Below are 23,042 nucleotides of genomic sequence, written 5' to 3'. Positions count from 1 at the left end.
CTGCCTCTGACTGCTGTAGCTGTTTTATCAGCCCCTTCTTGCTGTCCTCCACACAAAATGTTCTGCTATCTTACAGCTGGTTTCCTCTGAGAATGTCAGCTCCAAGAGGTCAGAGCTGTCCTATCGATTCACATCTATGTTCCTAGAACTTAGAACAGTGCTCCATAACTATTCCATTGAGTTCACTCAGCAAATATTGAGCACCTCATATGTGCCAAGCACCTTTCTAAACACCCAGGACATCTCAGTAAATAAAACGGATAAAAATCACTTCCCTGGGCATTTACATTCTAGTGTGGGAGAAAGAAAAGTAAACAACTAACATTAAGTCAATCAAACAACCAATATGAAAAAAAAAGAAAATTAAGCCAGTATGTTACTAGGGAAGAGGTGCTGTGGAAAGCCAGTGCAGAGCAAAGGAGGGTGGGGTCCCATGGTGACAAGATTGGCTGTAGGGAAATGGGGCAAAAGTTTTAAATAAAGAAAGGGGTAAGAGTTGGCCCTTTGAGAAGGTACCATTTGAGCAAAGGCTTAAAGGTTGTGAGGAAGAAAGCCATTCAGATATACCAGGGAAGAGCAGTTCAGGCAACTAGTATAATAAGGGAACAACCAGTGTGAAGGTCAAGTGGCTTCAAAAAATAGCATGAGTATGGCGAATGAGCCCAGAAGAGTGTGAGCAGGTAGGAGAGCGGAGCAAGAAGAAGTCAAAGAGATCTCGAATCCTGTGGGTCAATCTCAGTCTTCTGACTGCCATTTTGAGTGACATGGGGCAGGACAGAAAAAGGACAAGATTTGGTTTTTATTTTAGGATAACACTCTGACTGTTGAGAACAGATTATAAGGGACCAAGAATGAAAACAAGGAGACCAGAAAGGAGAACTGCAATAATTAGGGAAGAAATAGTTAGAACCTTGGACCAGGATATAGCAAAGGATGGGGAAAATGACCGGATTCTTTATACATTTGGTGGGGGGTAAGGGTGAGCCAGTTGGATATGGGAAATGGAAAATAGAAAATGACTTCTGGGATGACTCCAGGTTTTCAGTCTGGGCGGCTGGAAGAATGGTGTTTCCATTAACTGAAATAGGGAAAGCTGTGTGTGGACCAGGCTGGGAAGGAGGATTTTAGGGGCTATATGAGATGAATACTAGACATTCAAGTGGAGGTGTCCACCAGACAGCTGTGTGTACACATTTGAAGTGTGAAAAAGTTCTGGGTCAGGAGTATAAACTGTGGAGTCATCATGAATATATGAAAAAAGAGCTCTGGACAATGATGAAACATGTTTTTCTTTCTGTAAGGAATTCTTACATTCTATAACTGCAGAAATGGCTTCCAAAGAATGTGAACAAGACCACTTATCAAGAAAACAAGTCAAAACCTCTGTAATTCTTTCCTTTCCTTCATTTTAAAGCATTGTATCTCAAAATGTGGTCGGCAGACAGTGAAGAACAGGGAAGCCTGGCTTGCTGCAGTTCATTGGGTCCCTAAGAGTTGGACATGACTTAGCTACTGAACAACAACAATATCCTCTGATTCAAAATAAAACTGACTTTTGTAATTAGCACACTTAATGATTCACACGCATACTCAAATCCGAAAACCACCCACTCTGTGTGTGCAACTCTGTGACATGGAGTGCCATTTGGAAATTTCCACTTTCATAAGTGGGTTGCACATGATGGGCACAGCCTAGGGAGAGTTACTAGGAACTCCTGATATACAATGCATGGTATAATAGGCTGACACATGTTGCATGGGATTTATCAATCCTCAATCAAATAAATGTCTGGGCAATATTCTGAATCATTTTCTGCATCATCTCCATAGCAACCTTCAGCCTAGGCCTTTTTGATGGGTCTCTCTTGCTATCAGTTGTAATGACTTTGGTTCCAATAAGCATGAGGCTTCATGACAGAAGCTGCTGTTTCTCAGCCATATCTGATTCTCTGGTGTCAACATTTAGAATCCTGTATTCCTATGATAGTTTTTAAGTTCTTTGTAATCTCATTTTTTTCCCTTTATTATTTTTCACTTGCTGATGAAGTTTAAGAACATTACATGACTATATACTATAGTCTAATATAGACTATATACTATAATCTAATGAACTGAAAAGTCCTTACCAAGTAATTAGTTACGCACAGAAACAAATACAGCAGATACTTGAAAGGATTAGCCAGGTACCTTTGGAGAAATGCAAGTTCCAGGAGATTGTGCAAATCAATTTAACAGGTTTCTTAATTAATCATTTTTAGGCCTAGATTAAGGCCTAAATTCCTAAACTAAGGAATATATCTGAAATGTCTGGACCAGGGATGCCATAAACTCAAAGATCTCCTCAAGCAGTTTGTCACAATGTCTGGCAGCTGTGGGCTTCGCTCATGCACATTTTCTGCCTGACCGTTTTGGAGACTAAAGTTACCATTCCTACCCTAGATCAAATGTTCTCACAGGTTCGAGATCCTGGAGCTACTCTTTCAATCTCCTATGTCAAAAAGAAAAAGAAAAAAGCCACCTGACTCATGCTATGGAGAATCTGGTATTAGAGAATCTTTAGAAAGTTTTGTGTGTGTGTGTGTGTGTGTGTGTGTGCTAAGTCACTTCAGGCATGTCCAACTCTTTCTGACACTATGGACTGTAGCCCTCCAGGCTCCTCTATCCATGAGATTTCCCAGGCAAGAAGACTGGAGTGGGTTGCCATGCTCTCCTCCAGGGGATCTTCCTGACCCAGGTATCAAACCTGCGTCTCTTATGTTTCCTGCATTGGCAGGCAGGTCCTTAACCTGCTAGCGCCACCTGGGAAGCCCAGAAAGTACTCACACCACTTTTTAAATGATAAAACCCAAATGTGTGGTGTCTGAATGGGCTTCCATGGTGGCTCAGATGGTAAAGAATCTGCCTGCAATGCAGAAGACCAGGGATCAATCCCTGGGCTGGGAATCCCCTGGAGAAGGAAATGGCAACCCACTTCAGTATTCTTGCCTGGAGAATCCCATGGACAGAGGAGCCTGGCAGGCTGCTCCATAGGGCTGCAAAGAGCCAGATACCTCCAGTGGTATCTGGAGGGCTTAGTTTATAAAACCCTACATATTTCTGACTTCAGTTCTGCTTGAGAAAAGGTTTTTGTTTTAAATTATAGTTGTTGCTTTCATTTGTCTTGATTCTAGACTAATATCATACTGTGTTTTTATTTTTTTTGTACAAAACACTATTAAGTTTGATTGATAGGTACACTTAAATTCAGCACTTAAATCTAGTGTAGAGAGACTGAAAATCCAGAACTGAAATTGGAAACCATAAGGAACCACAATTATATGCTTATGGGAGAGCCCAAGTCTAAGGTCACTGGCCTGTAACATCTCCCAAATGGGCTCAGACCAGACATTTGTCACCCAAAGAGGACAGGACCCAGGAGGTTCAGAGTCAGAAAATGCCGACTCTGATGACCCACTTGCACTGTTCACTGTCCTAAGTACCTAGACCCTGGTCCTGGGGGAGGAAAGCACATGGCGGCCCCAGTCAGACATTAGTTGGAGGACGGGGTTCCTTGGGGAAGTCACTCCTCTTCTCTGAATGTAAACCAGAAGGAGCAGCATCATCAAATAAGGAAACATTCACTTTCCCTAATTAAACTCATGAGCTTATGACTCTTGACAGGCGGCAAGTTTGTGAGTTATGTCATTTAAAAAAAATTTTCCACTGCTTACTATTAAACAGGTCAGCAGGGACTGCATATATATTAGGCTACCCTTAAACTCTTATCCTCCACTATATTTAAATGGGGGCTTCCCTGGTTGTTCAGTGGGTAAAAGAATCTGCCTGCAATGTTGGAGACCTGGGTTCGATCCCTGGGTTGGGAAGATCCCCTGGAGAAGGAAATGGCAACCCACCCCAGTGTTCTTGCCTGGAGAATCCCTTGGGCAGAGATGCCTGGTGGGCTGCAGTTTACGGGGTCACACAGAGTCAGATATAACTGAGCAACTAACACTTTTTTAATTTAGATGGTACTGCATTCAGATCTTGTTTCCTCCTGGGAGGTGTTGGATCTTATTTCCAAGATTGTGAGGTAGAGTGTCTCCATTCTTTTTCTACACAAGATTAGTAGGAAGCACTTGGTCATGAAAAATACTGGGACCAGTATGGAGCATGTTGGGAGCGAATACATGTGCCAGGGTACATCACAGTTTCTGGGAAACCCTTTTTATACCCCATCGGCAGGGTGGCATTTTGTCTTTTCAGTTAAAGTAACAGTTCCTATGGGGCCTTCCCAATGGCTCAGTGGTAATGAATCTGCCTGCCAATGCAGGAGACGAAGGAGATGCAGATTCAATCCCTGGATCGGGAAGATCCCCTGGAGTAGGAAATAGCAACCCGCTCCAGTATTCTTGCCTGGAAGAATCCCATGGACAGAGGAGCCTGGAGGGCTACCATCCAAAGGGTCACAAAGAGTCAGACACAACTGAGCATGCACACAGTGCCAATGCCTACAGTCCCTACACTGCAGGCATCCTGTTGTCTTTTTGTTCTGTTGCATCAGGCAGTCACTAAGTATCTGTTGATCATAATCGATGCAAACCAGAAAGGAAAAATAAAGCTATCCTATCATGCGTCCATTTCCAAGCCTGCAAACAGCAGGAGATGCTCTCCTGGAGGTTTGGTAGAAGAGCCGCAGTGTGTGGTTTACCTATAAGGCTAACCTGGGAGCTGTAAACAGGGAGAAAACTATAATGCAACAAAACGTTCTCAACACTTATTTACTTAGAAGAAATTGCGATGTACAAGTTATCCATAGTATCTGCTAAATTGTCTGTTATTAAATATGTTGCCAAGGAAATAAATCCTTTTGTTGCATATTCTGAGAAAACAACTTTAAACAAGATGCCAAGAGGAAGGAAAGAAAAGGGAAAGGATATTTGGCAAAACATCCTTGTTAAAATGGCAACTGCCATGTCCCCTTTACTTTATAGCTGTTTAAAGATGATGGCGACAACAAAAACTAATAGTCCCTAAATATTTCAAACTATATATTTATATGTAGAATTATGCAATATTGCCTTATTCAGCAATTCTCTTTACAACAGCTATATATGGCAATTCACAGAAATTCCTCAAAGGGATCTCTAACTGCTCTAGCAGAAACTAAGAAAATAACTAACTTCCTCCATAGGAATATTTTTAATAAATCAATTATGATGAACTAGTTGACTGTGAACCTGGCTAACAATATTCTGTGTTTACTGGAAATACAGGTGCAATGCTTCAAGCCATGGGAAGAAGGATGGGCAGTTAGACTCTCTCTCTGAGAACCCATAAGAAGCAGAAACAAAAGCTAATATGCAACAACATTATTACCATCTTCAGGCCAGACAAGGATGGATGCAGTCAGAGGCTGTTGGCAGGCTTCCCTCTCTGGGTCCTGCCTCCTTGACCTTCTCCCTGGCCCATGATGCCTTTCCATTACCATCAACCATCACTCTCCAAAGTCCAGGCTTGCATCATTTCTCCCTTGAATTCAGGCAGCTATTTCCTATCTGTCTGGACTCCCTGCCTCCAGTCCCCTTCCGCTTGGGTGCCATGAGACTGAACTTTCCATCAGTCTACAGCCTTAACCCACACCATTCCTCCATGCCTGTAGCTCCTGGAGAGCAGGAACACTGTCTTTCTCACTCTTCTGTCTCCAGTGCTGGCATAGCTCCTGGCAAACAGTAGGTCTTCAGTAATTATTGGTCAAATAGAGAACCAAGTATGATAAGCAAACCCCTCCACAAGCTGGCCCCCCTGATCATCACAGTCTCATTTCCGCTAGCCCTGCAAATGTGTCAGCTATTCTGAACTGCTCTGTCTTCCCAAACGCACCGTGCATGTTCACATTTCCAATCTTCAATGAAGCTGCTCTCTATTTAATATTCCTCACTCGTTTCTGTTCTGTCACCGCCTAACTCACCTGGTGACATTCAGACTGATACACACTAAATGAACGAATGAACTCACGACTCTCAGAAGCACCTGGCCCCTCCTCCTGCATCTCACTGGTAGGGCTTCCCTGTCAACGCTGTTCTCTGCGTCTCACTCCTTCCTGTCAAAAGTCATATCCCACCACATCCTCACATTAACTAAAACAAGTCCTGCAACCCTGAACCAGACTCAGTTTTCCTATTGGTTTAAAAATGTGGTTGGGAGACAGATTCTAGAGCAATGTCAGCTTGGGTCTAATGTTTCTAATACTTTCATTCTTATTTCTCCCACTTTATGATGGAAGTGAGAAATGTATATCATTTCTGGAAATGAGAAAGTATATCATATGTTCAAGAAACAGAATAATTCAACACTTAGGAAACACTGTGTGTATGGAGCAGCAGCAGGAAAGGCAACCATAAAAGGGACGTTTGGGCTGGATTATGAATATGTCCATTAGTCATACTTCATTCCATATCATTTAACAAGAAAAAATAGCTAATGGACAAAGAGATGTGTGTGTTTTTGTGTGTGTGTGAGCGCGCGCACACACACACGCGTGCATGCATGTGCTTGCACGTGTGTGTGAAAGACACAGACAATCCCATCTGAGACATTTAGCTCCCAAGGAAACTGAGCTGAGCAGCCAGTGGAGGGTGTGTACTTCTGGAATCTTGTTTAAAACTCTAGCAGGACTCAGTCACTGCAGAGAAAACAAGCTTCTTCGGGCAAGGCTGGTGCAATGCAGAGATTGCCTGAAGAACCAGAGCTAGAGACCTAAACCTCCCAAGAACTGAGAATCACGCTCCTCAAAAAGAGTCCAAATCCTGCTTCATTTTGATCCAATCCCAGCAGCTGACACGAGCAAGCAAAGATCATATCTGAATAGGTGGCTCCTACTAAGGCAGATTTAATGGGAGAGAAATGACAATGCTTGGGTAGATCCATTTAAAGGGAAGAAATACGCTTCAACATCAGTTACTATTTAGTGACTACTGAAGGAAAAGAACTTTGCTCCAAGAACTCTATGCCCCGCCAGAGTATCATTTAATGGAAGCTGGTGAGTCCTCTCATTGGTGAGTCCCCTCCCCCGAGACTCTCCTCACTTTGCCTGCACCTGAGTTGAGTAATAAACCTGTAAATTACCTGCTTTCATGGCTCTGGCATGAATGTCTTTAAAGGAGGAAAGAGCAAGCCCAGCAGTGAGAAGTGTCAAACCACAAAGCAGGTCAAAGAAGAGCATTTTCAAACATAAAAAGACTCAGAATTTATACCACCTATACACATTTTCTGAGGAAATCGTGCTAAAGCATAAGAAACAATGGTGATCCATGAATCTAGTAAAATCCATAGTTATATCAAAATGCATGGTGGTATTATGTTTACATCATAAGAGACAGCCCACTTCTCAAGAGGCAGAATGGAAACCAAAAGGGTGAATAATATCTTCAAAGTCCTGAGAGAAGGTAACTATCAATTTATACCTGCATATCCAACTAAATTGTTTTTTTATTAACTAGGACATTTTCAGATAAACAAAAACTGCAAGAGTTTGCCATCAGGAAATCTTAATGAAGGAATCTTATAAGAATATACTTCAGGAAGAGAGAAAATGACCCTAAAAGAATTTTAAGAGATAAGAAGGAAAAATGAGCAAAGATATTTGTAAATATCTAAATAAATTGTTAAATCTAGATATATTATCTGTAACTATAATAATGCTTAATCTAAGAGTTTAAAAAAAGATACAACTAAAATATTAACCAAGAAGAGTAAATAATTTGATGGGAGATGATCAAAGTTCACAACCTTCTATTATTCAGCATGGAGTGTTAAGATACTGATTAACCTTAGACTTCTTGAAGTTAAATATAAGTGGAAAAAATCCAGATGCAACCTTGTAATAAAAAACATCCTAACTTCTAAACAATTAGAAAAAAGAAATGAAAGAAAAAAACATTCAAATTAAGAAAGAGAAAATGACAAATAAAAAGCAAGGAGACCATTAAGACAAACCCAAATATACTCTAAATTCCATTGAATGTTTTTTAATATTTATTTGTTTGACTGCTCCAGGTCTTAGTTGTGGCATGTGGGAACCTCAGATGCAGTGTGCAAATTCCTAGTTGTGGTATGTGGGATTTACTAATTCTCCTGATCAGTAATCGAACACCAGCCCCCTGCATGTGGAGCGGGGAGTCTTAGCCACTGGATCACCAAGGAAATCCCGCACTGAATGTTAATGAATAAAGCTTCCCAGTTAAAAGAGATTGTCAGGTGGATTTTTTCCAGCTATCTACTACTCACAAGAAGCATACCTAAATAATGAAGACACAGAAAAGTTAAATTTAAAAGGAAAAAATATATATTTATTTCAGGAAAATACAGAGAACTGAATGAAAATCAAAGTAACATACATTTTGTGAGACATGATAAAAGTATTACTTGAAGGGGAAAGGTACAGCTTTAAATACTTACCTATTTTTTTAAAAAATCCAAAAATTAGGAACTTAACTTGAACTAGGGGCATCCCTTGTGGCTCAGCTGGTAGAGAATCCTCCTGCAATGAGGGAAACCTGGGTTTGATCCCTAGGTTGGGAAGATCCCTTGGAGAAGGGAAAGGCTACCTACTCCAGTATTCTCTACAAACGGACATCACCAGATGGTCAATACTGAAATCAGATTGATTATATTCTTTGCGGCCAAAGATGGAGAAGCTCTATACAGTCAGCAAAAACAAGACTGGAAGCTGACTGTGGCTCAGATCATGAACTCCTTGTTGCCAAAGTCAGACTTAAATTGAAGAAAGTAGGGAAAACCACTAGACCTTTCAGGTATGATCTAAATCAAATCCCTTACAACTATACAGTGGAAGTGACAAATAGATTCAAGGGATTAGATCTGATAGACAGAGTGCCTGAAGAACTATGGACAGAGGTTCATGACATTGTACAGGAGGCAGTGATCAAGACCATCCCCAAGAAAAATAAATGCAAAAAGGCAAAATGGTTGTCTGAGGAGGACTTACAAACAGCTATGAAAAGAAGAGAAGCGGAAGGCAAAGGAGAAAAGGAAAGATATATACCCATTTGAATGCAGAGTTCCAAAGAATAGCAAGATAAGATAAGAAAGCCTTCCTCAGGGATCAGTGTAAAGAAATAGAGGAAAACAACAGAATGGGAAAGACTAGAGATCTCTTCAAGAAAATTAGAGATACCAAGGGAACATTTCATGCAAAAATGGGCGCAATAAAGGACAGAAATGGTATGGACCTAACAGAAGCAGAAGATATTAAGAAGAGGTGGCAAGAATACACAGAAGAACTGTACAAAAAAGATCTTCATGACCCAGATAATCACAATGGTGTGATCACTCACCAAGAGCCAGACACCATGGAATGCAAAGTCAAGTGGGCATTAGGTAGCATCAGTATGAACAAAGCTAGTGGAGGTGATGGAATTCCAGTTGAGCTATTTCAAATCCTGAAAGATGATGCTGTGAAAGTGCTGTACCCAATATGCCAGCACATTTGGAAAACTCAGCAGTGGCCACAGGACTGGAAAAGGTCAGTTTTCATTCCAATCACAAAGAAAGGAAATGCCAAAGAATGCTCCAACCAATGCACAATTGCACTCATCTCACATGCTAGCAAAGTAATGCTCAAAATTCTCCAAGCCAGGCTTCAACAGTACATGAACCGTAAACTTCCAGATGTTCAAGCTGGATTCAGAAAAGGCAGAGGAAACAGAGATCAAATTGCCAACATCCACTGGATCATCAAAAAAGCAAGAGAGTTCCAAAAAAAAATCTACTGCTTTATTGATTATGCCAAAACCTTTGACTGTCTGGATCACAACAAACTGTGGGAAATTCTTAAAGAGAGGAGAATACCAGACCACCTAACCTGCTTCCTGAGAAATCTGTATGCAGGTCAGGAAGCAACAGTTAGAACTGGACATGAAACAGACTGGTTCCAAATAGGGAAAGGAGTACGTCAAGGCTGTATACTGTCACCCTGCTTATTTAACTTATATGCAGAGTACATCATGAGAAACGCTGGGCTGGATGAAGCACGAGCTGGAATCAAGATTTCTGGGAGAATTATCAATAACCTCAGATATGCAGATGACACCACCCTTATGGCAGAAAGCAAAGAACTATGGAGCCTCTTGATGAAAGTGAAAGAGGAAAGTGAAAAAGTTAATTTAAAACTCAACATCCAGAAAACTAAGATCATGGCATCCAGTCCCATCACTTCATGGCAAATTGATGGGGAAACAGTGGAAAGAATGACAGACTTTATATTTGGGGGCTCCAAAATCACTGCAGATGGTGACTGCAGACATGAAATTAAAAGATGCTTGCTCTTTGGAAGAAAAGCTATGACCAACCTAGACAGTTTATTAAAAAGCAGAGACATTACTTTGCCAACAAAGGTCCATCTAGTCAAAGCTATGGTTTTTCCAGTAGTCATGTGTGGATGTGAGAGTTGGACTATACAGAAAGCTGAGTGCTGAAAAATTGATGCTTTTGATCTGTGGTATTGGAGAAGACTCTTGAGAGTCCTTTGGACAGCAAGGATATTCAACCAGTCCATCCTAAAGAAAATCAGTCCTGAATATTCATTGGAAGGACTGATGCTGAAGCTGAAACTCCAATACTTTGGCCACCTGATGCGAAGAACTGACTCATTAGAAAAGACCCCGATGCTGGGAAAGATTGAAGGCAGGAGGAGAAGGGGACGACAGAGGATGAGATGGTTGGATGGCATCACTAACTCAATGGACATGAGTTTGAGTAGGCTCTGGGAGTTGGTGATGGACAAGGAGGCCTGGTGTGCTGCAGTCCATGGGGTCACAAAGAGTCAGATATGACTGAATGACTGAACTGAACTGAACTGAAGTTGAACTAGAGACATTTTCTTAAAAAAAGAATAACACTATCTAAGTTGAAGAAAGATGAATAAAAGAACAAAAATTAATAGGATGAAAATAAAAATATACTGGAGAGTATCAATCAAGTAAAAAACTATATGTGTGCAAAAACTAAATAGAAAATCCTCTGATAAGACTGATCAAGAATAAAGAGAGAATATGACAAAAAATACTAGGAGTGAGGCAACAGCATAACTTTAGATAAAGAGGAGAATATTTGAGAGGCTCTTATGAAAAGTTTATGCCACTAAATTGGAAAAATTAAAAGAAATAGACAAATTTCTAGAAATATGTATCTTACCAAAACTGTTTTGAGGAGAAGAAAAATGACTCCACTCATAAAAAAGAATTAGAACTTTAAAATCTCCTCACAGAGAAAATACTAAGCCTACATAATTTTATATGTGAATCCTACTAAGCTTTCAAATAATCAGATGTACCAATCTTATACAAACTCTACTAGAGATTGAAAAAAAGAGGAATGCTCCCCAATGTAGCCAATAATGCCAGTGAAACTAAAAATAGAAGTACCATATGACCCAGCCATTCCGCTTCTGAGTAAAGGAAACAAAACCCTAACTTAAAAAGATTCTCTGTACCCCCATGTTCATTGCATCATTATTTACATTAAGCCACAATAAGGAAACAATCTAAGTGTTCATCAATGTATAAATGGATTTTTAAAATGTGCTATATATAGATATAATGGAATATTATTCAGCAAAAAAAAAAAAAAAATGAAATCTCACCATTTGCAACTATACAGATGGAACTTTAAGGCATCATGCTAAGTAAAATAAGTCAGACATAGGAAGACAAATACCACATGACCCACATATTTTAAATCTAAAAAAAAAAAAAATTACCAAAAAATCCAAAACTCATAGACTCAGAGAGCAAACTAGTAGTGAGGTGGTGGGGCAGGGGGCAGCATAAAATGAGCATATTAGTAATATCTACCTCCAAGGCCCACTGTGAAGATTTATAATCATTGCTTGAAACATTGTACTTGCTCCGTAAAATAGTGGCTACATGTCTTTACTCACATCACTGCCATCTACTGGATGGTACTATCTTTCTCTTCCCATCACTACCATCTTCGTCCTCCCATCTACTTAAACTCTACCCTGGCTCAAAGGCCAACCCAAGTTATTCTTACATAAAAATTTTCACCAATAACTCCCTTCATTATCTCCCTCCTCTACAATACATAGTTCTCAACCATGTGGGTGAGGCGTAGAGAGTCACAGAGGCTTTAGAGAATCTGACGGGGATAAAAAAAAGTTTCTATTCATTAAGGTGCATACACACACACACGTGTTTGCACCAAGCACCAAGGGATTCATGTCCCCCTGAAGCTCATCCAATTAAGAATCTCTGTCTTCAAGTCTATGTTTCCCCGTCACCCACACTTCTCTCTTGAGGCCATATTAACAGAAGCACAGTGCTACACGAAGCTAGAAGGGGCATGGAGAGAAGCTGGTGAAGCTCAAGTCATAGACAGAGAAACTGACAAAGAGAGGTGAAGTGACTTACCAAGCCACCCACAACTATGAAGTAGGGAAATGGAGTCAGAACCTGTCTCCTGACACCTCACAAGGGTTCTTTGCAAAAGTGTGTTTGAATAACTTGTCTTCCACTCACAGAACTCTAAAACCGAGAAATAACGTTAGCTCATTTTTCAGATGGGATGATGAACCCCTGGGGAATTTGTCCCCAGGTAATCAGACCAGAAATCACCAAGACACATTCTTTGAATAATTACTAAACATACCAGAAATATTATTATATTTTATTCTACAGGAATACTTTATTTTATTGTGTTTTGCAGATAACAGTGTTTGTTTTGTTTTGTTTTTACCACTTGAAAGGTTTGTGGCAATGCTGAATTACCAGATGATGGTTAGCATTTTTTAGCAATAAATTATTTTTAATTTAGGTATGCACATTGATTTTTTTTTTTTTTTTTTTGCTCAGCGGTAAAGAACCTGCCTGCCAATGCAAGAGATGCAGGAGACATGGGCTCTATTCCAGATTCGGGAAGATCCCCTGGAGGAGGAAATGGCAACCCACTCCAGTATTCTTGCCTGGAAAATCCCAAAGATAGAGGAGCCTGGCGGGCTACAGTCCATGAGGTTGCAAAGGGTTGGACAAAACTTTGAGACTGAACTCACACACACATACTTGGTTTTTTTAAACATAATGCTATTGCACACTTAACATTAAAGTATTATGTAAACATATTTTATATGCACTGGGAAACAAAAAAAATCAGATGACTTGCTCTATTGTAATATTCACTTTCTTTGCAGTGGGCTAAAATGAAAACTATAGTCTCTCCTCATGGGGTATGCCTCTGCTTTCCCTTCCTTGTGTTGAAATTCTCTGACTAGCTTTCTCTGAAGCAAAACAAAACACAAAACTGCCCCGATTTTATTATTTGAGGGAGTTAACTTTGAAGCTTTCTCTAAAACTTTTCTATAATTGTAATAATCAAAGAATAGCATCACTCCTAGATCTTGGGCCAGAAAAGATACAAATAAAGCCAATCTACCATAATCTTTCATTCCCAGACCTGACCTCATAATATAAATATCTTAAAAATATTTTAAAATATATCTTCTATCTTCTTCCCTATAAGGCATTTTTCAAGAACAGATAACAAATAGTAAAACAGTGTAAACACTGCTCATTCTCTACCCTGCCTTAGAGTTCTCAAAGAAGTTTAATGGTAAGCGGAAGAAAAAAAAGGAAGAGGAAAAGCATCATGAAAAACCTACAAAACACAATAATCAACCTCCACATTATTAAACACTGATTAGCACTTGTATAGTCACAGTCTCCTTGTGCGCACAGGAAGCTGTTTCACTATGTGGAGTCATACAACCAGCCTAGGAAATGAAATAAATGACTCAGGAAGAGGGGGAGGTTGGTAAACGGATATGTCTGTCAAAAAATTCAATCAATAACCAAAAGAGAAAGTGCTTTATAAGAAAGTAATACTGGAGCATCGGAAGAGTATAGCTTTTCTTTTATAGTTTTTTTTTTTTTTATTTAACTTCTCACTTTAATTTTTTTTAAAGATGGCTTTCTTTCTTTTGTTCTTATTTTTTTGGCCTAGCTACATAGCGTGTGGGATCTTAGTTTTCTGAGCAGGGATTGAATTCAGGCTCCCTGCATTGGCAGTGTGGAGTTTTAACCACTGGACCACCAAGGAGGTCCCCCAAAACATAGCTTTTTAACAAAAGAAAAGGATCATAGAGATGAATTGTAAAGGCCACATAGTCAAAACCCTTCATTTTCCAGATGAATAAACTGAAGTCTGAGACTTAAAGCCTAATCCACAGGCTTTCTAGAGAAGGAAACCCAGGACCCACCATAGGAAGGGAGATTCCACAGCTGAAATCCACACTGTCTTGGATAATGAGGCAGTTGAAATGCCTGGAAAATGTCAGGAATATTATCTATACATTCTAAATAATGACTGCTAACTGGGCCTTCGGAAAAGCCCACACACCACAAGCAACTGGATCTTCTGTGTCACCAGGCACCCCAGGAACTGGCCGAGACCACCATGCACTCTTGGGATGCTGACAAGGACACAATCACACACCTATTTGCCACTAAGAGATCCTTTGCTTTGCTGTCTTCCTCTGGGAAGTAAAAACACTTAGAGAAGGATAAGTGCGGGCTACAGAGCTTCCCATATGTGGGGTCTTGGTTTTAGCTTTCTGTTTGTTGCTTTCATTTTTCACAGACATGTTGTACAAATAGAGAAACAATTTGTTTCTGTACAAATTGGTTAGAAACAATTTTTGGCTAAGAGGGCCAAGAATTAATGTTTGTTTGGTATAGGACTAAATTCCCTGTGCATTCTTGATATTGCTCATATGGGAAATTTAGAAGAAAATTTTGATGGGCAGATCAATATATGTTCACACACGGTCTATGACTGCAAAGACAAGTTGAAGACTGGGTGGCAATGCAGTTGCTTTTATTAGGGGGAAGGAATTCAGGACTTAGTTACCTGATGTGGAGTAAATCCACTCTCAAGCTATGTACAAAAATTATTCAGATTTCATTAACTGAAAAGAAAAACAAAAATATTTCTTACTCATTGCAATTTTACTTTTGTAAGTTAAAGTATAACAGAGAATGATACTTTAATAAATGGATCTAAATTTTCCGTTATTGAATTCTTAAAGTGCAAATATCCATAAAATTCTGGAACTTCAGTTTTCCTTTTTATCTCACTCTTTCGTTTTATATTGAACTCTAAATCTCAAACCAATTTTATTCCCTTGGATTTAATGATGCAGTCATGAATGAAAACTATCGGCCATCGGTGCTTACTTATCTTACAGGTGATAATAAGATTTTGGCAAATGCAGTTTTCTGAAGTGGAACCATTGTGTATTTTACAGAGAACAAAACAACTTAAGTCAGTTCTAAAATGCTACCGTCATTTCTACTATCCTGAAATCCACAGCTCCTTCTAGGCAATAGCACACTGTTCAGTCTGCTTCTACACTAACCACACAAAACCTTAATTATATATCTTCTTCCCTTTTAAAGAAAATGATAGGTTTTTTGTGTCGGTTTCTGATTAAACCGAACTACATGAATACACAGATTTTTATCTATGATTAAGAAAATTTCAAAATTAAATTTTCCCCTCAAGTACTTCTAAATTAAATTAAAAATCTGTTAAAAAAAAAAAAAAAAGGAAGAAGAAGATGAACCTTGTGGAAATAATGTGTTTTAGGAGTCTTTTCCTGCTATTGTATCAAATTACTGGAACATTGAATTTCCTTGACAAAAATACTCAAAATAACTGTGCTCACAGCAGGACTAGAGAATGGTTGGACAATTCCCCATGATTTCTGCTACCAAAAGAGGCAACTGAGAAATGTTTAGAAAGGAAATCTGAGTTAATCAAAAGGATGAAGAAACTGCTTACAAAAATGTTTTACTGACCATCTAGTTATGTTTTGAGAGAACAAGAAAGGTACTAGCTTCCCATCTTTAACCCTCCTGCCCATGGCTGGGGGAGGGGAAGCTCCCTAATAGGTTCACTTTTGTTATTGTTTCTCAACGTCGCAACAAAAATAAAATCATTGCTTTTTCTGTCCTGTCCCTCATCTTTGCCTTTCTTGAGAGAAGTAAGGCTCTAGAAAATAGCTAAGATGGAAACTAGGGTGCGAAAGAAGTATCTGGAAGGCAAGCAAAAGGAGCAGTCCATTCTGAAGGAGATCAGCCCTAGGATTTCTTTGGAAGGAATGATGCTAAAGCTGAAACTCCAGTACTTTGGCCACCTCATGCAAAGAGTTGACTCATTGGAAAAGACTCTGATGCTGGGAGGGATTGGGGGCAAGAGGAGAAGGGGACGACAGAGGATGAGATGGCTAGATGGCATCACTGACTCGATGGACGTGAGTCTGAGTGAGCTCTGGGAGTTGGTGATGGACAGGGAGGCCTGGCGTGCTGCGATTCATGGGGTCGCAAAGAGTTGGACACGACTGAGCGACTGATCTGATCTGATCATGCCATGTGAGTAAGAAGAGTAGTTTGGGGTCAGATCATTGACATCCAAGACCAAGAACAAGATAGAGGAGTTTTTGAGGAGAAGAGTGATTTGGCTAAATCTGTGAACGATAAATCCTTCAGATGCACTCTCTTAGAGTGCAAATGCAGTTTTGCATTTCCTGCACAGAGGCAGGAAACTGCTTAGGATGCTCTGGGAAGGGTCTCTGGGTACTAGTCAAGGTCCTGGCAGGAAACAGGTCGCAGGTGGGCCGGGGAATTTCAGATTAACAAAGGGAATATTACAATAATGTGGACATGGCTTAAGGAAATTCACAAAGAATAGGACCACAATGGTAAAAGCCTTAACCACCCCTAGGCCTGCAAAGCAATTAGAGGAGCTGGGAGAGGTGCCTGCATGTGGAGAGATGCCTGATTAGAGCTATGGCCTTTCAGTTAGTAATCAGCCGACCCACACCAGTCTGCAGAGGGCTAGGGACAAGCAGGGTAGCGTGGCTGAGCGGTCTAAGGTACTGGGTTAAGGCTCCAGTCTCTTTGGGGGCGTGGGTTCAAATCCCATTGTTGCCAGCTCGCCTGGGAAATTCCATGGACAGAGGCAGGCTATATAGTCCATGAGGTCTCAAAGATTCGGACAGGACTGAGCATGCAAGGGACAAACACGCCTTCATCCTTCTCTCTTCACTTCTGATCTGTCACTGCCTCCTGCTGGTCATATGTGGAAGCCAGAGCAGAGAGCAAAGTGGAGAAAGTACCTGGAGAAATGAAGAGTTCCAGTCTAGGGTAAGGTCATGGTCGTGAGGATGACAAAGGAATAATACAGAGACAAATTTTAATAGACTGACTGGATTTATTTTATTTTATTTTTTTGGCTGTGGTGGGTCTTCACTGCTGTGCTCGGGCTTCTTCCACTGCAGAGTGAGGGCTGCTTTTCTTTGTGGTCTTCGAGTTTCTCATTAGAGTGGCTTCTCTTGTTGCAGAGCACGGGCTCCAGTTGCAGCTCACAGGCTCTAGAGCTTGGGCTCAGTAGTTGCGGCACAGGGGCTTAGTTCCTCTGCCGCATGTGGGATCTTCCCTGACCGAGGATCGAATCTGTGTCCCTTGAATTGCAAGGCAGATTCTTAACCACTGGACCACCAGGGAAGCCCAACAGACTGGCTGAATTTAGAGATGGGAAGAGAGAGGCCAAGGATGACATCGTAGTGTCAAGCCTTACTAGACTAGAACAGATGATTACATTAGTGAGCCTGGTTTTACTCATCGTTGCATTTCCAAAGCCCAGAACAGTGTTTTGGCCACAAAAGCCTTCTATAAACATTTGTTGGAGAGGGGAAAAAAGGTAGTTGGATGGAAGATGGAAGCACATTTTCAGGAAGATGATGGGTTATGTAGTCTTAGACATACTGAATTCAGACTATGGTGGAAGGGCCCAGCAGGTGATCAGAGATTAGAGTCTAGAGCTCTGAGAAGGAAAGAGGAAAAGATGTACCTCTAAGAATCATCTGCACAGCAGTAGCGGCTGACACAATGAAAGTGGATGAAATGGCACTGAGAGTCGGTATATAGAGAAAAGAAGAGGGGTCTGAGAACTGAACTTGGGATCTAGCTGCATTATGGGATAAAGAAGCAAAGACAAAGGGGAAAACCAGTAAGAGGAAAAGACAATATGTACAACCCTTTGCCATACTATTATAGCATATTCATATATATCTGCACATACCTGGTAGGCTCTCTCTTTCTTAACACTGCACAGTCTTGCCCAACATAAACATGATCCAAATGCAAGCTGCCTCAATAAGATTAATATTCCTTAAAGCTCCAAATCCTGGTTTTACTAGTTTTGCTTACCTTGCCTAGAACAGCCAACATTAATCCCTTTTTAATTTAGAAACTAGACTTATTCTTTCAAACAAGTGTGCATTGTACACCTGTTATATATCCAGTGCTAGGCTCAGCAAAGTGAAAGTAAAAATCAGTTTCCAGTCATCAAGGAAATTAAAATTTACTTGGATTATAAACATAAAACAATTCAAGTTCAATGAAGAGTTGACCTATATGATTCAAACCAAATAGCATTTCATCCAGTGAGAATTCATACCATTCAACGTCTATCTACACCTGCTCTTTTTTTCCCTAACTCAAAAGACTGACAAAAGAGCTCAATTCTACATAGCTGTACTTCCTGTTAAAGGCTTAATCATGCCATATTGTAAATTTCTCTTAACCTTTCTTTCTTTTCCACTGTTCCATAAGGTCTCAGTAATCTTTGCATCTAGTGTCTCAAACATGGTAGTCATTCAAATGTTTGTTAAATGAATGAATGAATCTAAGCCAAGCCCAGAATAGTTATATCAGTGTCCTCAACGCTCTCCTACGGCAAACCCCAAGAGCTTTAAGGTCCAAGAAGGCTACCTAATAAGACCTATGACCTGGCCTCAGCCCCATGGGATGATTGGTATTAAGGACTTAGTGTTGAGTGTTAAGGCAAACATTCAGAAAATCCCCCAGCAAATCCTAAAATGCTTTTAAAAAAGAGGAAGAAAGAATATTAGAGCCAAATTCCTGAGGCATAAATTGCGGTCACGAAATGTTTGCTGAGTGAATGAACAGAGCAGAGCTGAGATAAGTCAATCAGCTCAAGAAGAGCCCAATCTTAGGGAGCAAGTGTGACAGGTATGTGTCTAAAGCCCTCTTTAGCAGACACTCAAGTGAATCTATTTCCTAATGGCTATAATGTCCATTTCTATGGGTTAATTCTTCAGCTAACCCCTTCTTCACTACTCCCAGTGAAGTGAAAGTCACTCAGTCGTGTCCAACTCTTTGCAACCCCAGGGACTATACAGTCTGTGGAATTCTTTAGGCCAGAATACTGGACTGGGTAGACTTTCCCTTCTCCAGGGGATCTTCCCAACCTAACCTACTCCCAACTTCCCATTAAAGGAAAACAAAACCTGTCAACCACACAATCAGCAGTGCCTCCCACAACTGACTACACCTATGGCTTCCCTGGTGGCTCAGATGGTAAAGAAGGTGCCTGTAATGCAGGAGACCTGGGTTCAATCCCTAGGTCGAGAAGTTCCCCTGGAGAAGGAAATGGCAACCCACTCCAGTATTCTTCCTTGGAGAATTCTATGAACAGAGAAGCCCAGCAGGCTACAGTCCATGGGGTCTCAAAGAATTGGATTCAACTGAGCGACTAACACTTTGACTTTCATGGCTTCCCTGGAGGCTCAGATGGTAAAGAAGCTGCCTGCTGTGCAAACCCAGGCCCTAGTTCGATCCCTGGGTTGGGAAGATCCCCTGGAGAAGGGAATGGCAACCCACTCCAGTATTCTTGCCTGGAGAATTCCACGGACAGAGGTCCATGGAGTCGCAAAGAGTTGGAGATCACTGAGCAACTAACCGCTTTCATTTCCATTCATCACTAAGATATTTTGTTAAAATGAAGGTTCTGAGTCATAACATCTGGGCTAAGGCCAGAGATTCTTCATTTCTAACAAGCTCCCAGATGATACTGTACTGCTGGTCAACAGATCACACTTTTCGAGTATCAAGAATCTGGAAGACATTGCAAAGAATATGTATGTAGTCTTAGAGCCAGAGTTTAGATCTCTCCTGCTCCCACACTTCCTGGCTGTATAACCTTAGACAAGTCATTTTACTTCTCTAAGCCTGCTTCTGTCATCAGTGGAATATAGTGAATAACAATAGCCAACACTTACTGAATGCTTACAATGTACCAGGAACTAATGCTTCATGTTCATCAACTTATGAATAGGACTTAAGTTAAACAACCTGACCAATGTGGGTACAAGAAACCCAGATCTTATTCTAGGTAGCTTGATTCAAGAACCTGGTATTTAATCACTGTATAAGACTGCCTTTTCAGCAGAGTTCCCAGAGCCATGATGAGAATTAAATAATAATTCGTATTTAGCTCACATTTATTGAGCACTCATATGTTCAAGACCCCAGTGTAAGCTCCCCTGGGAGCATATTAACTCATTTATCTTCACGGCAGACCTGGGAGGGAATATTTGCAATCCCATCTTACAGGTTTAAAAATAGGCACAAACAAGTTACACAGCCGAAGGTCACAACACCAGAGCGGTCAAGGTCGGAACCCAGGCGGTTTAACAGCTGAGCCCCGCGCTCTTCTGCCATCAGCCAGGAGAGGAAGTGGCCCCGGACTCCGGGGACCAGATCGCCGGGATGGGGGCACAGCCGCGCCCCTTCAGGGCGGACTAACCTCCAGGCCCGCTCGCTCCCAAAGAAAACCAAGTCTCCCTCTCCACTTAGCTTTCTGTACATCCCCGGGTGAAGTGCCCACACCCAGGGGCACACCATGAACAGGTGTCAGGGCTCTGGTGAAAATGACTGGCTAAACATCTTGAGAACTGACTTTCTACACACACTAAAACTAACAGTCGCTCCGGGACCCCCTTAATCCGCGGCCCCCAAACTTGCCCAGCTCGCACAGGACCACTCCCTCCCGCAGCTGCATCCTGGGAGCCAAGGTCCCAATCAGGCCTCGGAATTCGTAGATTCGGCTCCGCCTACCTCCGGCCTCCACCCCAAAGGCCGCCTCTAATCTCATCTGCTCTCTAACACCGCCCTCTGCCGGCCGTTCCTCAGGTAGCCGGCTCCTTGAGCCCCTTCCGGGTGCCCCGGAAGCGGAACTTTCTCTTCCGGGTCGAGCGTCCGGGAAGTCGCACGTGTTTGTGGTGCGCGGCTTTAACCCGTGTGGGAGGAGACGTGCCTGGAACTGTCTCCCAGAGGCAGCGAGCCGAACCGGAGCCATGGAGGGCCAGAGCGTGGAAGAGCTGCTGGCAAAGGCGGAGCGGGACGAGGCAGAGAAGTTGCAGCGCATCACGGTGCAGAAGGAATTGGAGCTGGAGTTCGACCTGGGTAATTTGCTGGCCTCTGACCGGAACCCCCCGACCGGGCTGCGGCACGCGGGACCCACACAGGAGGCCGAGCTGAGGGCCCTGGCGCGGGACAACACGCAGCTGCTCATCAACCAGCTGTGGCAGCTGCCTACCGAGCGCGTGGAGGAGGCGCTGGTGGCAAGGCTGCCGGAACCCAGCACTCGTCTGCCGCGCGAGAAGCCGGTGCCCAGGCCGCGGCCGCTTACTCGCTGGCAGCAGTTTGCGCGCCTCAAGGGTATCCGTCCCAAGAAGAAGACCAATCTGGTGTGGGACGAAGTGAGCGGCCAGTGGCGCCGCCGCTGGGGCTACCAGCGCGCCCGCGACGACACCAAGGAGTGGCTGATCGAGGTGCCGGGCAATGCCGACCCCATGGAGGACCAGTTCGCCAAGCGGATTCAGGCTAAGAAGGAACGGGTGGCCAAAAACGAACTGAACCGGCTGCGTAACCTGGCCCGCGCGCACAAGATGCAGCTGCCCAGCGCGGCCGGCATGCACCCTACTGGACACCAGAGTAAGGAGGAGCTGGGCCGCGCCATGCAAGTGGCCAAGGTCTCCACTGCCTCTGTGGGGCGCTTCCAGGAGCGTCTGCCCAAGGAGAAGGCGCCCAGGGGCTCTGGCAAGAAGAGGAAGTTTCAGCCTCTTTTCGGGGACTTTGCGGCCGAGAGAAAGAGCCAGTTGGAGATGCTGCGAGTGATGAACAGCAAAAAGCCTCAGTTGGACATTACGAGGGCCACCAATAAGCAGATGAGAGAGGAGGACCAGGAGGAGGCGGCTAAACGGAGGAAAATGAGTCAGAAGGGCAAGAGAAAGGGGGGCCGACAGGGTCCCGGGAGTAAGAGGAAAGGGGGCACTCCCAGCCAAGGAGGGAAGAGGAAAGGGGGTCTGGGAGGCAAGATGAATTCCGGGCCTCCCGGCCTGAGTGGCAAGAGAAAAGGGGGGCAACACCAAGGAGGAAAGAGGAGGAAGTAAATTTCATCCTTGGACCTTCTCCTAAACCAAGAACTGTACTTAATGCTAAGTTCTAGATACAGTACCCAGATGCACAAGATTTGGTCACTGCCCTCATTGAGCTTGAGGTTAAAGGGCCAGGATTACCCTCCTCTGAAGATGATATGTAAATATTGGACTGGACACATTAATGTATTTGCCACAACCAAAACTCTGGCTGGAGATTAAAGGTTGTATTTAAGGACATCTGAATTAGGGAAAGAATCTGTGAAAACTAGGAATGAGTTTTAAACAGCCTTTTTTTTTTTTTCTCTCTTTAAACTTTGGATGGGGTTTAAGGGAGAGACTTAATAGCTGGTTTTTGCATCATTTTGATGACAAGTTTGTGTATTTACTAAAGCATGTGGGAACAGAAAGGTTACATTTTAAGTAAAACGAATGACCTGGATACCTGGTACAGATTATTTTCATTTACTTTCTAGAAAACACAGCAGCTAAATTATGATTTCAGCAAGACAACTTTTATTAGAAAAACTCATCCTGCTTTTGGTGTCAGATATAATACTGAAAGTGTGTCTCTTTCAAAAATAAAATTTGATGCTTTTCAACACTGAAAACATTAATTTGCTGTAAATGATAAATTTGGGCTTCACTAAATAATGGTAATAATCCTCAATCGTAATTTTTTTTTTAATGTTTGTTTATTTGGCTGTGCTGGGTCTTAGTTGCAGTA

At 42.1% G+C, this 23,042-nt stretch overlaps 1 protein-coding gene and 1 non-coding gene across 2 annotated transcripts; both read left to right on the top strand.

Moving 5' to 3' along the window:
* Positions 1–16,921: 16,921 nt before the first annotated feature.
* Positions 16,922–17,003, top strand: TRNAL-AAG (transfer RNA leucine (anticodon AAG)). Its single transcript has one exon. It is a non-coding gene; the product is annotated as a tRNA-Leu (tRNA).
* A 4,128-nt stretch (positions 17,004–21,131) lies between these two features.
* Positions 21,132–22,757, top strand: RRS1 (ribosome biogenesis regulator 1 homolog). Its single transcript, XM_005892943.3, has one exon. The coding sequence runs from the start codon at positions 21,233–21,235 to the stop codon at positions 22,328–22,330; it is 1,098 nt and encodes a 365-aa protein (XP_005893005.1). The 5' UTR covers positions 21,132–21,232; the 3' UTR covers positions 22,331–22,757.
* Positions 22,758–23,042: the final 285 nt, after the last annotated feature.

The sequence above is a fragment of the Bos mutus genome, chromosome 14 (assembly GCF_027580195.1).
Source record: "Bos mutus isolate GX-2022 chromosome 14, NWIPB_WYAK_1.1, whole genome shotgun sequence".
NCBI classification, from domain to species: Eukaryota; Metazoa; Chordata; class Mammalia; order Artiodactyla; family Bovidae; genus Bos; species Bos mutus.
This window is presented reverse-complemented; position numbering and strand designations above follow the sequence as displayed.